This window comes from Lycorma delicatula, chromosome 1 (genome assembly GCF_047948215.1).
Source record: "Lycorma delicatula isolate Av1 chromosome 1, ASM4794821v1, whole genome shotgun sequence".
Lineage (NCBI taxonomy): Eukaryota > Metazoa > Arthropoda > Insecta > Hemiptera > Fulgoridae > Lycorma > Lycorma delicatula.
Genome location: NC_134455.1, coordinates 152,018,244 through 152,033,245, shown reverse-complemented (window position 1 = coordinate 152,033,245; position 15,002 = coordinate 152,018,244). Strand labels below are relative to the sequence as shown.

General features: G+C 35.0%; 1 protein-coding gene across 1 annotated transcript in view; it reads right to left on the bottom strand.

The window, feature by feature from the left end:
* The window catches only part of LOC142324273 (ubiquitin-like protein 7), a 40,389-nt gene that overhangs the window by 10,408 nt on the left and 14,979 nt on the right, over positions 1 to 15,002 (bottom strand). The window contains exons 4-5 of the mRNA XM_075365167.1: positions 11,936 to 12,069; positions 6,902 to 7,067 (exon numbers count right to left, since the gene is read on the bottom strand). Of these exons, the coding sequence (XP_075221282.1) occupies positions 6,902 to 7,067; positions 11,936 to 12,069 (300 nt within the window). The remainder of the gene's footprint in view (positions 1 to 6,901; positions 7,068 to 11,935; positions 12,070 to 15,002) is intronic.

The following is a 15,002-nucleotide window of genomic DNA, read 5'->3' as shown; positions in this document are numbered from 1 at the left end:
TCGGCAGTTATCGACCATTAGCCTCTTGCGGGTAATTGGCAAGTTTGGCAAGTTCCTTGAAAGGCTGGTTGTGGAATGGCTCTGGAAAAGCACTGAGGTGAATTGTTTTCTAAATCGAGGCCAGTATGGCTTCAGAAAAGGGATTGGCTTCACGAAAGGATTGCATCGTAAATGCTCTTGCTGAGGTGGAAAGCGCAGACTGTAAATATGTTTTAGCAATTTTTATAGACATAGAGGCATTTCCTTCCTTGTGTATGGCTCTGTTTAAGGATGCACACCTAGTTGTGGAAAAATCCATTACAAGGGGAAGCCCGCAGAGTTCTGTTCTCAGTCCCCTGCTTTGACGGATTTCTGGAATTGACATTTCCAGGAGTCATGGCCCAAGCTTTTGCCGATGACTGTCTCCTTTTAGTTCGTGGTACTTCACAACCACAGTTAGAAGACCGGGCGCAGGCGGCTTTGTCAACTACAGAAGGCTGGATGGATATTCAAAATTTAAAGATTTCTGTGCCCAAGACAAAGTTTATGTTTCTCAAGGATGCAGACAAATTACCGAGGTGTCTTCAAAAGCATGACCTCTTACATGGCGTCCATTTGGGCGCATAAGTTGGATGTGAATAGAGCACTTCTTCAAAATTTAAGGAAAGCCCAGCGCAGAACCTTAATTGTATGCACTGGTGTTTTTTAAAACAACCTCCTACAAGGCTTCCACCATGTTGGAAAGCCTCCCCCAATTGATTTAGTGATGTAGTAGTGAAAGTTTGAGCAGCCATGTGGAGATTGCAAAGAAGCCGGGATGCTGAGGTATTTGGGATGCGGTTTCAAGTAAGGCAAGTACTAGAGCGGAACAGTGATCACAATGTATCAAATCTAAATTTTGTTCAGTTGCCTATCTCCTGCCTGCGGAAGAGGTTGCAGAACCTTGTGATGGAAGCATGGCAGCTGGAATGGAACACCACGACTAAGGGAAGATCCTTGTATAAGTTTATACAGGATTTGAGGTGAATGGTATGCCTCGAGCTCGTTTTTAAGGGCAACGGGTGTCCGAGTGCTCATCAACCACGCTAACTTGAACCAATATCTGTTTTGGTTCTGCCTGGCAGCTGATGAGCTGTGCATCTGCAGGGAGGTCCAGTCAAATGAATACCTGATGTTTGACTGCCCTGCTCTTGGGGGGAGCAGAGACCAGGCCACCCTGGAACTTAAGAGATCAAGGGGAAAATTGGCCACTCACAAGCGGTGAGTCAATGTGGTGAGAGCTGCATTGTAGATCATGTGGGAGTTCCTAGATGCAGTTGTTTTGTTCAACCAGCATCTGTACTTTGCTTAAGGGAAAGACTCTTACCGCACTGCTGTGGGAAGCTAACCCTGAGTATGGCTGACCACCAGCCAATTATTATGGCTCCAAGCGCTATAAAATGGTGGACAGGTACTTGCTGGTATTCAGCGACCTAGGCATGACAGCGAATTGCTGCCTAGATGAAATAAATTTTATTATGGATGTCATATATATTTTTAGTAGTTGATGGAGTGCGCTACCATTTTAGCAAATATATGACAAGTGAGTGGTTGGGACACATAAGCCGATGCTGTATGGCACCATGCTTACTCACCTTGTTATGTAAGCTCTAGCAACTATGTTAGGTTACTGGTCGCTAAACTGTTCGAGGCTCAGTTGCCATTTGTGGCACAGACATTTGGTCTTATGCTTTAGGGTGACCGAAGGGGGTGATGGCAGGAAAAATTCCAAGCAAAGCAATGACATGTAGTGGATGAAAGATGTTTTGCTTCCCGATTTGATTGAGGAGTCTCAAATTACATCTATTTGTAAACTAGTGGTGAAATATAAAGTGGTCAACAATGCATGATCATATTCAAAAAGACATGGAATATGAAACCTCTTCAACAACTTTTGAAAATGAATTATCAAATGGAGAGAAGCATGCATATTGCAGCCTACCATGCTATTATTATTATTATGATCTCAAATGAGATGTCCTGCACAAGGGTGTTGTTTTCTAATGAATGTTCAATTTATCATAGTTCATGAGTCAGGACTGTACCTTTCTAGACTTAGGATTTTGTTATTAGAATATGAAAGGAATCCATCATGTAATGATATGAACTAGGATGACATCACGATACTTTGTTTAGCCAAAAATATACAATCCAGAGTAACCCACTACCATCGAAGGGGAAACTGCAGATAAAAACTAGATTACAATAATCTGTGTTTACCAATTATCTTTTATTTTCCCTAAAAGATCTTTACTAATTAAAGTTAGAAAAAATAATTATCAGTAAATATAATATTTTTAATTCACGTATTAATTATTGAATATTTTAGTGGTGAAATGGGTTTTCAGCAATGTTTTACCAGACAGGTCCAATTTTTTGATTTAGTAAGATCTAACAGTTGAATAAGTCATTTTCATGGAGTAATATATCATACTTCAAATTTTATAAGGTACACCAGAGGCACATTTATATCATTTTATATCACATCAAGTTTATTTATATAATTTAAATATGTATAGCTCCATTTTAGGGTCACGAAATGGGCCGGTTGAAACGGAGTACAGGGCTAAGTACCCAACATCGTTTATTAGGAAAACGACATAGCTCCAGACCGGTCAACTACCCGATTCTCTACCTCCCTGTGGTGTGACCCGGGCAACGCAAGACCTACCAGCTGGCGCGGCAGACAGAGAAGGGTGGGGGTCATGTCTAATGACCTTTTTTGAATCAAATGCAGCTACAAAGTGAACACCGTAAGATGTGGCTGCGACGTCATCAACACCTGAAGCACTGATCTCAACAGTGTCATGAAGCCTTGGGTTACCATGACTGGAGACCACCGGTGGAAAGAAAAGAAAGGTCGAATTTTGATTATAGGCAACATGAAGACATCAAACAAACAAAACCTTTTAAATCCAGACAGGTTCAAAAGAATGGATTCATGCTTTATGGAAATGATGGTTGAAATAAATAATACTACCCCGCCTTCGGTGCACTTCGGGCAGTAGCCTTTGAGTTTTTGATCCCGGGACTTCCACTCGTGAACGGATCAGAGCTGGAGAGCGAGCAAAATGAAGCATCCAATTGGACCCAGGACTTTGCGCACTGGCTTATGGAGCGTGGGTAGCATGAACGGAAAGAGCTACCAACTGGAGGATGTGATGAAGAGATGGAGATTGGATGTTCTGTGTGTCCAAGAAACAAAGTGGCGTAACCAAGCAAACAAGACCCGTTTTTTGGATACGAACACAAAGAAATTTAAACTACACTATCACGGGCTCGAGAATCATCGAAATGGAGTCGGCATCATACTATGTCAAGAGCTACAAAACAACATCGTCGATATTGAAAAAGTCAGTGACCGCCTGATGAGCATTAAGTTGGTGATCGACAGGGGAATTTGGAACATCATCAGTGCCTATGCACCTCAAACAGGATGTCCAGCAGCAGAGAAAGAGGCTTTTTGGCTTGAACTGGAGAACTTGCTTAAAAAACTCCCCAAGAGCGAGCGAGAGGGTGTTTCTGGTGCGGATCTCAACGGACATGTCGGCACACAAAATCAAGGCGATAAAAGCATGGTGGTTACGGATATGGCTGCAGAAATGAGCAGGGAAATGAGATACTTCGACTTGCCAAGGCTCATGAGTTAGCGATACTGAACACTTTCTTCAGAATACAGCCCCGTCACCTGATCACTTACAGCAGTGGGGGCCGTACAACCCAGATCATTTGTGCACTGCCGACATGAGAAAGCTTGTGAGGGATTGTAAGGTCATCTTGGGAGAGGACATTGTGGATCAACATCGTTTGCTACTGACTGAAATGCGCCTTCCGGTTGCTTCTCGAACTATAGACAAGTCGGTTAAATTGGAAAAGATTCGATGGCAAAGACTGGGTACTGAACAGGGCGTGCAGCTTCTGACAGAATTGCAAGGCTAGATTCATGATGTTGTCGAGGCAGAGGCTGAACTGGATGCTGGCGAGATGTGGCAGGCATTCCAAGAGTTCTGTTTGTTGGAAGCTAAAGAACTGCTTGGAGTATCGAAAGGTCAATTGAGAAACGGAAGAGAAGCCTGGTTTATGAAAGGCTACACTGTCAAGAAGGCAGTAGTGGCCAAGAGGGCAGCATTCAGGGTGTGGTCGAAGTGTGATCCACTACTAACAATAGATAAAGAGCGGCTAAGACAACAAGAAGTTGAAACGAAGAAAGCCGCGGCAAAAGAAGTAGCTAAAGCCAAAGCTGCTGCGTGTCAAAAGTTCTATGAAGATCTCGAATCTCCGGACGGCGGGGGGTTGATCTTTAAAGTGGCTGCACAGCGTCGAAACAATGCAAAAGCAATAACTTCACCTAAGTTTATTGAGGATGCAAATGACAGGCTGCTTACTGACGACCACGACATAACTCAGGGATGGAGAGACTACTTTGATAATCTGTTGAACGAGGAGTTCCCACGAACCAAATACCCATCCTGTGAACCCGTCTTAGGCGAAGAAGTGGAAGACATAACCGAATTGGAGGTCGAAGCTGCACTGAAAGAAATTAAAAGAGGTAAAGCAGTGGGACCGGACGAAGCGCCCATAGAGCTATGGAAGTCTGTTAGAGCGATCGGCATCCTCTTTCTCTGTATTTTGTTCAACAAAATAAAAAACGGAAGCTCGATGCCTGCGGCTTTTCGTCAAAGCTTCCTCTTTCCGTTCTTCAAGGGCAAAGGAGACTCCAGAAAATGCGGCAATTACAGAGGTATAAAACTACTGTTGCACACTATGAAGCTTTGGGAAAGAGTCATTAACAACCGCCTGATGAAAATTGTACTGTCAAAAATTCACGTTAATCAATGTGGTTTCGTGCCTGGCAGATCAACAGTGGATGCAATTCAAGCTATGCGTATACTGGTGGAAAAGTTTAGAGATGCTGCTAGGAATTTGCATATGATATTCATATACCTTGAGAAAGCTTTCTATCGTGTGCCGCGAGATTTGATATGGACGGCATTGAGAAGTCACGGTGTTCCAGAACGATATGTTGAAATCATTGTGGACATGTATTGCGATGCGACCACAAGGGTGAGATGCATGGCAGGAACATCAACGGCTTTTCATGTGAACATGGGGGTACACCAAGGCAGCGTGCTGAGCCCACTACTCTTTAACATTGTTATTAATGCTGCTGAGCTTACTTTTTGCTGACGATGTGGGTCTCGCTAGTGAAAGTGTTGCGGTGCTGTAGGATGTTTTTAATCGCTGAAAATGTGCACTTGAAAGTCACGGTCTGAAGGTAAGTGAATCCAAAACGGAATATATGTTCTTGCCATTCAGCGACGCACAAGCACCATCGCCTGACATTATGATCAAGGGTCAAGTTATGACGAAGTGTACAAGTTTTAAGTATCTTGGATCTATGTTGAATCAAAGAGGCGGCTGTGAGCAAGATGTGAATCATTGAATCACTGTGGCATGGTTGAAGTGGCAGCAGATTTCGGCTGTTCTTTGCGACAAGCGTATGCCTCCAAAACTTAAGGGCCAAATGAATACTACAGTGGTTAGACCCGAATTTACATATGGAGCAAAGTGTTGACACGATACGAGCAGTTTGATCGAGATCTCACGACTGCAGAGATGAAAATGTGTCGAATGTCTCTTGGTGTGACTAAGTTGGACCGCATCGGAAGCGAATGAATACGAGGCTCCCTTCAAATAAAAGAGTCAGTGGTGAAGAAAATCACTCGAGAGCGAAACGATTGGTTCGAAAAGTTTGATTCTCAGCACCCTTCAAGTGCTACAAAAAAGATAATGGCTCTTGATATCCAGCAAAAGAAACGAGGAAGACCGAAGAACAGTTGGTGTAGGCAGTTGGAAGATCGACGATTGAAACATGGCTTGACCATATAAACTTGTCAATGGCTCGACGATAGAATGAACTCTAGAATGACACTCCGTTCAATGAGACCAAATTGAATTGAAATTTTACTGTTTTACTGCTTACCCTGGAGACTTTTGTCTCACAACAGGATTTATATATGTAATATTAGTCATTCTGTATATTAATAAAGCAAGGAAGAGAGTATAGCTCCATTTTAATTTTTAACAAAAATGAAAAGATTTAACAGAAGACTACCTTCTTTGTTCTGACATATCATCTTTTCATGATTTCTATTTTACTGTGACTTCATTTAATTTTTTATAAACATAGGTAATCTTTCAAAAACAACATTATCTAATTAAAATCAAATTTTTCATTAGCTATAGCTGTAGTTTTCTAAGGAAATTTTTTTTTAACTAAGCTAGTCATTAAAACAAAATGCCAATTTTTTAAGTCAGATAGTAAAATGCTGTGGTGTCCTTACATTAACTACGACACCTATGTACTATTCTGGAACAAAAATATTGTAACCTTTCCTTTTTCCCTGTTCTGCAAACCTAAAATCATGACCACTGGCTACACATGTGTGACCAGAAGTAGGGGATTTATTCTGAATAATTACAAATCTGATCTGATTGATAAATCAAGAAAAGCCAAAATGATAACAGTAAAAAATTGTGGCAATGAAGATATAAACTTATTTAAATGAAATTTAATTCCTTTGACCCCGTTCAGCAATATTTTCAGAACATATATATATGTTTCTGCCGCATAAAAACAGAAAGATGTGGACTAGTCAGCTACCTGGGTTGGCTCATTGTTGCATTACCTATACTGCTTTTAAAGTGGGATAATGAAATTTTAATATTGGGAATAGGCCACTTGATCATAATACAAACTGCAGAACTAATTCATCATAAACTTAATATTTTTCAAATACTGTGGGAACATATTATTGTACATTAAAGAAAATAAATAAGACACTATTTTAATGTTATAGTGTAATTTGATTCTTTTATTCACCTGAGATGAATCCATTTCATCATCATCACTTAATGCATCAAGTGAATATGAATATCCAGAAGATGTAGCTGAATTATTACTGCCATTACCTGCTAAAGCTTCCTCATGAACAGCTGCAGCAATATTATTAGCAGCTTCTGCCAATGCAGGGTGCAATTCCACAATTCTGAACAATAAAAATAAAATAAATTGTTAACTTTGATCTTTTGATCTTGCCAACAAAATCAATTTGACAATCTTATCAAAGTACATTAAGAAATTTTACAATAAGACTAACAGAAGTATAGTACAATTTCAATCAATTAGACTAAATTAGGGGTGGGCAAAAGCTGGCCCACGGGTCGATTGCAGCCCTTTTAATTGCTTAATCATGCCTGTTATGAAATACTGTGCAAAGATATTTTCATCTCTTTTCTCCCAATTTTATAAGCAAACTACTGAAATCGGCAGCACAACTGTAAATTTAGTTACAGTGTATATGCTTGACTTGAAGCTTGGGGGGGATTGTAGTGAGAACAGTAGTGGCAAGTTAGCAAGTTGTGGAACTCAATCAATACACAATGTGCTTTCTCACTGTAAACTTATATTTTGTATGTGATTTACGTCAAAGTATACCAAACTCTAAGAATACTGGATATTTTTCAAGGGAAAGTGATCACTTGCCTGTAAAAAATATCCAGTAAAATATAATTTTAAAAAACTTTTGTTTAGTTTAATTTTGTGAATATAAATAGCTAGAAGACATACCTGAATCATTACTGCCATTACCTACTAAAGCTTCCTCATGAACAGCAGCAACAATATTATTATAAAACTTCTGCCAATGTTGGGTGCAATTTGCTTAAGCAATCTGTTTAGTTTGTCAAGAGACAATTGCTGTATTCAAAGAATATAATCTAAAGAGGAACTTTTCAAAAAATTATTCAAATTATGAATTAGTTTCTTTAAAGGAACTTTGAAATATTGCAGAGAACTTAAAAAAATAGAATATCTTCACAAAACAAAACAATATTGACAAAGCAGCCATGAAAGCTAGTTATGTTGTGCAAAGTTGTGTAAACAGTCTGACGCTTTAATAAATTCAGCTACACCAGCTTCAATGTGTAAATAGTCTGCTAAAGCAGAGTTTGTCATGGAATATATGGTAAAATTTTCGCAAATATGTTGTCCTGAAAAGAAACAAATACGTGAAAATATAAGCCTTTCTAGAAGAACAATATTATGGCGGATTGAAAATATTTCACAGAATTTATTTGATCAGCTAAGAAAAAACACTGCAAATTTTAATTATTGTTCTCTCAATTTAGATTAGTCCTGCGTTATAACTGTCACAAGCCAATTATTAATATTTATTCTTGGCATAGACAAAAAATTCAAAATTAACGAGGAACTCATTGCATACATTTGATGAAAGATACGACTGCCACTCCCACTTTTTTATGGCTGTTGAGGAATGTTTAATTAAAATGCATTTAACTTGGGACTAAGTAGTAAGCATCACCATGGATGGCTGTCCTAGTTTTAACAAGAAAATATGTGGGTTTATTAAAAAGATTCAGTGATAAAATAAAAGAGATGCAGCTGTAACATGAAATAATTTGTATGCACTTCTTCATTCATCAAGAAGAGCTCTGTAAAAAAAAGTTTTAAAGCTGGGTAATGTCATTAACGTTGTAACAAAAATAGTGAATTTTATCCAGGGATGAGTCTTAAATCATTCGCAGTTTACCAAATTCTTAAAAGATTTGTAAGTGAATTTTATGAAATACTGCATCATGAAGAAGTGAAATGGCTTACCATCAGTGAGGTTTTGAAGAGATTTAACAGTTTGATTGATAAAATCGTAAGTTTCTTGTCAATTAAAGAAAAAATTAAAAGACTCCTGAATTGCAGAATGAGGAATGGTTAAATGGTTTCTCCTTTTCTGTTGACACACTTAAATAAGTATGAGTGAACTAAGTATTGCACTGCAAAGAAAAAAGCAATATGTTTTTAATATACACTCAAAAATTATGAGCATTTATGACAAAACTTAATTTATTTGCTGAAAATTTAAATGAGAAACATTTAAATCACTTTCCAACATTGAAATCATGATGAAAAAACTTGAGAAATTATGATTTTATAAGTATGGAAAAATAATATAAGATAATAATAATAATAAAAAAAATTTGGTACAAGATTTGAAGACCTTAAAAAAACTGAAAAAGATTTGTCAATAATAAATACACATTTAATTTTAAGGGCAGGATGCTCCAGTTCAGATTCAGTTATAACTGATTGATTTGCAGTTGGATCATTTGTTAAAGGAAAGGTTTCATTCAAGCAAATTAATAGTATTTTATGGTTCTCTGAATGCAGATAAATTCAAAAATTTTCTGGATTGTCAAAAAATATATATTTATGTTTGAATTGACATACTTATGTGAAACAACGTTTTTGTTAATGAAGTACATGAAAAAGACATAACGATCACAAATGACTGATGAAAATTTACATTGCTATAAGTGAATTGGAACCTAATTTGGATGAATCGCAAATGAACATTTGAGATATCACATTAAGTATATATTAATTAATAATTGTTTTTACATGATGTTTGTAATAAAAATAAAAGCAAAGTTATAAATTTATAAAAATATCTGTTTAGTCATCGATGCCTTTTTTGCTTCACATTCCTTGAAATTAATGTGTAAATTTTACATCTGACTGGTTGACCCGCATACCCACATGCAGGGTCATCATGACCCTGCATTATATTATTATGCGTTATATATTATATTATATTATTATGCGTTATATATTATATTATATTATTATGCGTGTTCACCACGTCTGTAAGCCCCCACCTGGGACTTATTTAAAACAAAAAATATAAAATTAAAGGTATAAAATGCATTGTAATTTTAAAAAAAACTTTTACCAAGAAGGGGGTGTTCCCCTCCCTGGACTACTATCCGGTTGACAACAGCAGACAATAGGGGCACTGCAAAAGGTTGTCACACAAGCACCATTGCATCATGCCCACATGATGCACTAAAAAACACCTTTATGGCCCATGGTTAAAAGTATTTCCCCACCCCAGGACTAGATGGAAGTGAACATGGTCTGGATGAATGAAATTCTTCATAATCCAAATATGTCATATAATTATTTAAATTATAATAAAGGTTAAGTATAAAACACAAAATTTATTCAATATTATTTGTAATGTTGGCTCTGCTTGTAATTAAATTAACTTTGAAGAATACAGGCCTACAAAATATTGAATAAGACAAGTCACTTCATTATATACATTTCTTGAAAAGAAGACTGCCAAGTTCAACATGCTATTGCAGTCTATGCGTTTTAAACAAATACGCTATACCAAACATCTGAATTTACTGAATTTATGTTTAATTTATTGATAATTAAATAGAAAAAATTAAATTATTTAATTTTAAAAAATGAATAAACTATTCTGCAATTCAGAACAACTATTCATACAACAACTATTATCAACTTGTACTTAATAAAATCTGATGCTGAATGATGCTGGATAATCTGGGTGAATAGAATCTACCTAAGTGTGGTTATACTATATTAGTACAATCACTAATGGGAATGTTAACCATGTGATGAGCAATTATTGGCTACCTTAGAAGATTATATATGAAAGAACTAATGTTCTTACAATGTTAGTACTAAGGATTCAACAAGCTACTCACTCAGCAATAAATTCACAATGGAAAATTTAATTAAACATGAAATAAATTCAACGACTTCAATTCCTTAATTAATCAGATTTAATATTAGTAAGCTTTAATGCCTGTATAAAAAATATCTAATATCTGATAAAAATATGTTACCAATTCACTTGGATCTTCATAAATCTCCACATAGTGTAAGTTAATAAATTAGGACAAACTGATGTGCTCTTCAAAATATTTTAAGTTTAAAATTCACATGTCCTTTTGACTCTATGCTTTAAAAAAAAAAAAAAATTGCAATCTAAGGACAGTGGGGATATTCCCTTAACTATCTGAATTAGGTTGACAATTTTAAAAAACTATTTTCTATTTCTGAAGATTTTGCAAAGCAAATGTTTTGCCTACATAAATTTTTATAAATAAATGCTCAAGTTTGCAGATTTGTCTGTTTACAATAGCATCATGCAATAATCAACCAACTGAATGCTTTCAAATTTTCAGGATATATTTGTATTAACACAGGGAAGGTTTTAAGCCTAGATTAAGGTCTAGCCCCTTTGGGAGTTAATATATTAAACATATTTATTAAAGAAATAAATATTAAACTTTTTACTTCGTTATATTTCTCTTACCATGGCTACAAAAATATAATACAGTAAAATGACTAATTTTTTTTTTCTTTAATGAACATCTGTGAAATATTTAATATTTTCACAATCATGTGAATAACGAACACATCAGGAGTCCAGGGGATAGAGCCCCCTGGCTAGATGGTTAGGTTAGCAAAGGAAGCCCTGACCAGTTAGTATCTAAATAATAAAATCTTCAACTGATGAAGGCTGTTAACTGTTCAGTTTAACCTCTACCTGTGAGCTTCTAACAAAATATAGTCAAAAGTATCGTTTCCATATAAAGTGTAGACTGCACATATCTGATGAAGACTGGTATTAGTCTACAGATTTTTATACACTATTTTTCCCCAATAACATGAATAAAGTATATTTTGATGTTTATGCAGAACACTTATTAAATATAAAAAAGATATTTTAAGTATACACAAACTAACAGTCAGAGCAAAAGGTTAGATCAATCTGTTTCATGCATTCAGGGCAAATGAATAGATGACAAAGGACTTATCTCAATGACTTCAAAGACTTATCTCTTACCTCTTCATATATCTTGTATTTTAAAATTCAAAATTATGATTATATCTAAAGGTTAAACATTCCCTTCAAATACGTACAATGCAAAAAAAGCTTTGAGCTATTAAAATAATACAAATATCTAGGAATTAAAAAACCCATTAAAATATAATTAAATCTATAATAAAAATGATTAAACATACCGTCGAACAGTATCAATATCTCCCATTCGAACAAGTAATTCTGGATCTTGAATCATAGATATAGCAACTGGATCCTGACTTAAGCCTGGAGTTATCATTATAATATTATCCAGGATATCAGGCCGACTAAGTTTCTAAAAAATGAGTATAAAAGAATAAAATTTTAACAATGTAACAATAAAATCACACGAAAAAGAAAAATTAAAGAATTTTTTCTAATTTAAAATTGGAATAATGACACACTAAACCAAATTGAACAGAATAATAAAATTTTTAAAAACTTATTTCAAAACATTTTCAGTCACCTTTGGAACCAACACATGGGTATTAGCTAATGTTATTGCTGGTAGTTTTTTTAAATTTTATTTATATAGATGAATGTTAAGGATTTAGTGGAAAGTATGTGCAATTTGGAACTGTGTCGGTACAATTAGTATACTGTTGTGTATTTTGTATGTTAACTTATTTTAATATGTTAGATGTCCTTTTGTGTATGTGTGTGTATATGAAGAGTATCAGGTTTTTGTCAAGTTTGGTAAATTTGTGACTTGTGTCAATGAGATAGTTAGAAAATGTTACGACTGAGAAATAATTCTAAAAGCTGAGAGTAGTTACATGAATGGATAGTTAGGAGTACCATAAGCATGTAATAGAAATTTCCTCTGACTTTTGAAAAAAAAAAAAAAAAATGGTTTTGTTGGTTACTTGATGATTGGTTTAGGTCAACAATTTGTTTGTGTTCATACTGTTAATTTTATAAAGTAGTTGAAATTATGCAAGGGTAAATTTTGTGTTACTGCATTTATGAGAAGAGAACACTACTTAACATTAGCTATAAAGTGATTAAAATACATTTTTTGTATCTATTGTCAATTCAGTATTCATTCCTTTGTGCAATGTCAGCAATGCTAACCCTCAGGAAGTTTTTAAAATGTGCTATTTCATAGCCAGGCTAATAAAAGAACATATCTGGAGTTTCAGATGTTGTGACTACAACTAACAATTAGAAAAGCAGTATGTATTAAATTAAACCTTGTTCTGTTCTACATTATTTTATTAAGTACTTCTAAATACAGCAAGACACACAACATTTATAGAAAACTGTGGGAAAACATAGTTCCCCTCCCTTTTTTGTACATGCAGTTTCTGTAGCTTTGATAAAACTTCTGTAAAATATCGATTTTTACATGAGGCATGTTTTTAAATTAAGGTCCGCTATTAAATAAAGATTATTACTTGTGCATAAAAAGTACATTTATTTACTACTTTTCTAGACAGCTGCCTTTAAACTTAACACATTTTTCAGTTTCACTAGCTTCTTCATTTCTTCTTCAGGAAATTCTGCCGCCAGTGACTTAAAGTACTGAGTAACACCATTTTTCATTGTCATTACTGTCCAACCTTTGTGATGCAAGCCACAGTGAAGAAAAAGAGAAAAAAAAATTGCTAGAAGCTATATTAGAGCTGGATGATTGCAAATTTTCCAACAAAATCTTTCCTGTCTGATTTGTCATATGTGACCAGGCACTGTCGTGCAAAAACAAAATCCTGCACAACAACCTACACCATTTGTTCCTTACATCTCTTCTGAGATTTTTTAACATTTTGCAATATGTAGTGGCTTTCATTGTGATTCTGTGATCACTAAATATGACCAGCAAGACACACATTTTGTCTCAAAAACCAATAGCTACTTGGTGAAGTAGCTACTGTTGTTGTTAGTCTTGATGCTTTGTTGTTGATAGTTGTTTTGTCTTGATGTTTGAATAAGAAATCCAGGTTTTATCTTCAGTAACAACGTGATCAAACAATCTAAAACCTTAATTTTCATAATTCTGCAATAATTCATGCAGAGCAGCAAGGTGTTTTTCCTTGTGTATATCAATTAACATCTTTGGCACCCATCTGACATGTAATTTTTTATAACCCAATTTTTGTAAAAACTTCATAAATCAGATTGTTAAACATTAAAAAGACATGTGAACAGCCAGTTTACTAAAAAATATTTTGTCAAATTTTTTAATTACGTCATCCGTTATCACTGAGAACCAATGCTACATTCTTAAATACAAACTTTGTTCACTCTTCTCGAAATAATGGCACCACTAACTCTGAAATTAGCATCACTCATAGTACCTGTAAATGTCAGAAATTTTCTGTGAATTTCAGCCACAGAATTGGTGTTTGCTATAAAAAATCAGATTACTGCTCAAACTTCAGACTTGGTGGGCTGATGTATTTTAGCACTTATTATAAAAGGATGAATATAAACAACAAAACCATCTGTTTACATCATGTATACAGATAGCAAATTCAAAACAGACCTTACTTTAAAAACATCCACAAATTTTAGGTTATTTCTGCAATTATTTTAGCAATAAGGAGGTATTTAAAAAATATTATATTAAGTAATTGTACCAAAATAATTCTTTTGACAATACTAACAGTTTTACAATGAAAGTAAAAATTTGGTCATCTAGAATCTTATTTATCTAAAAACTCAAAGGTAATTCTAAAATCTTCATTAGATTCAGATGATTGTTTCCATCAGGGACTGAATCAATTATGCTAAAAAAGTGTGCAAAGTCCAGAATAGAACTGTTGATAAACATAAGCAATAATGTTTACTGATCAAGGCAATAAACAGTTATTTAGAACAACATGTATATTACTTTTTGAAAGATGATAGCTGAACTAAAAAGAATTTACTACTGCAGGTGGTAATAGAAAATGCTTTTTAATGCTGAGAACTAAAATAAATATTTACGTTAAATGTATTTTTGGTATTTTTGTCTTTTTGGTATAAGCAAAAGATACATTTATGATAATGAAACTACTGTTAACTGTAGAGCCAGTGGATATAGTAAATTTAAAATTAATATATTTATTTATATCTTATTTTATAATAAATAATCTAAAAATTTTAAATTTAAATTTTCCTCCTTTATGAATCATGAGACCTTGCTGTTGGTGAGGGGGCTTGAGTGCTCAGTGATACAGAGTAGCTGGACCGAAGGTGCAACCATATCGAAGAGGTATCTGTTGAGAGCCAGACTAAGGAATGATT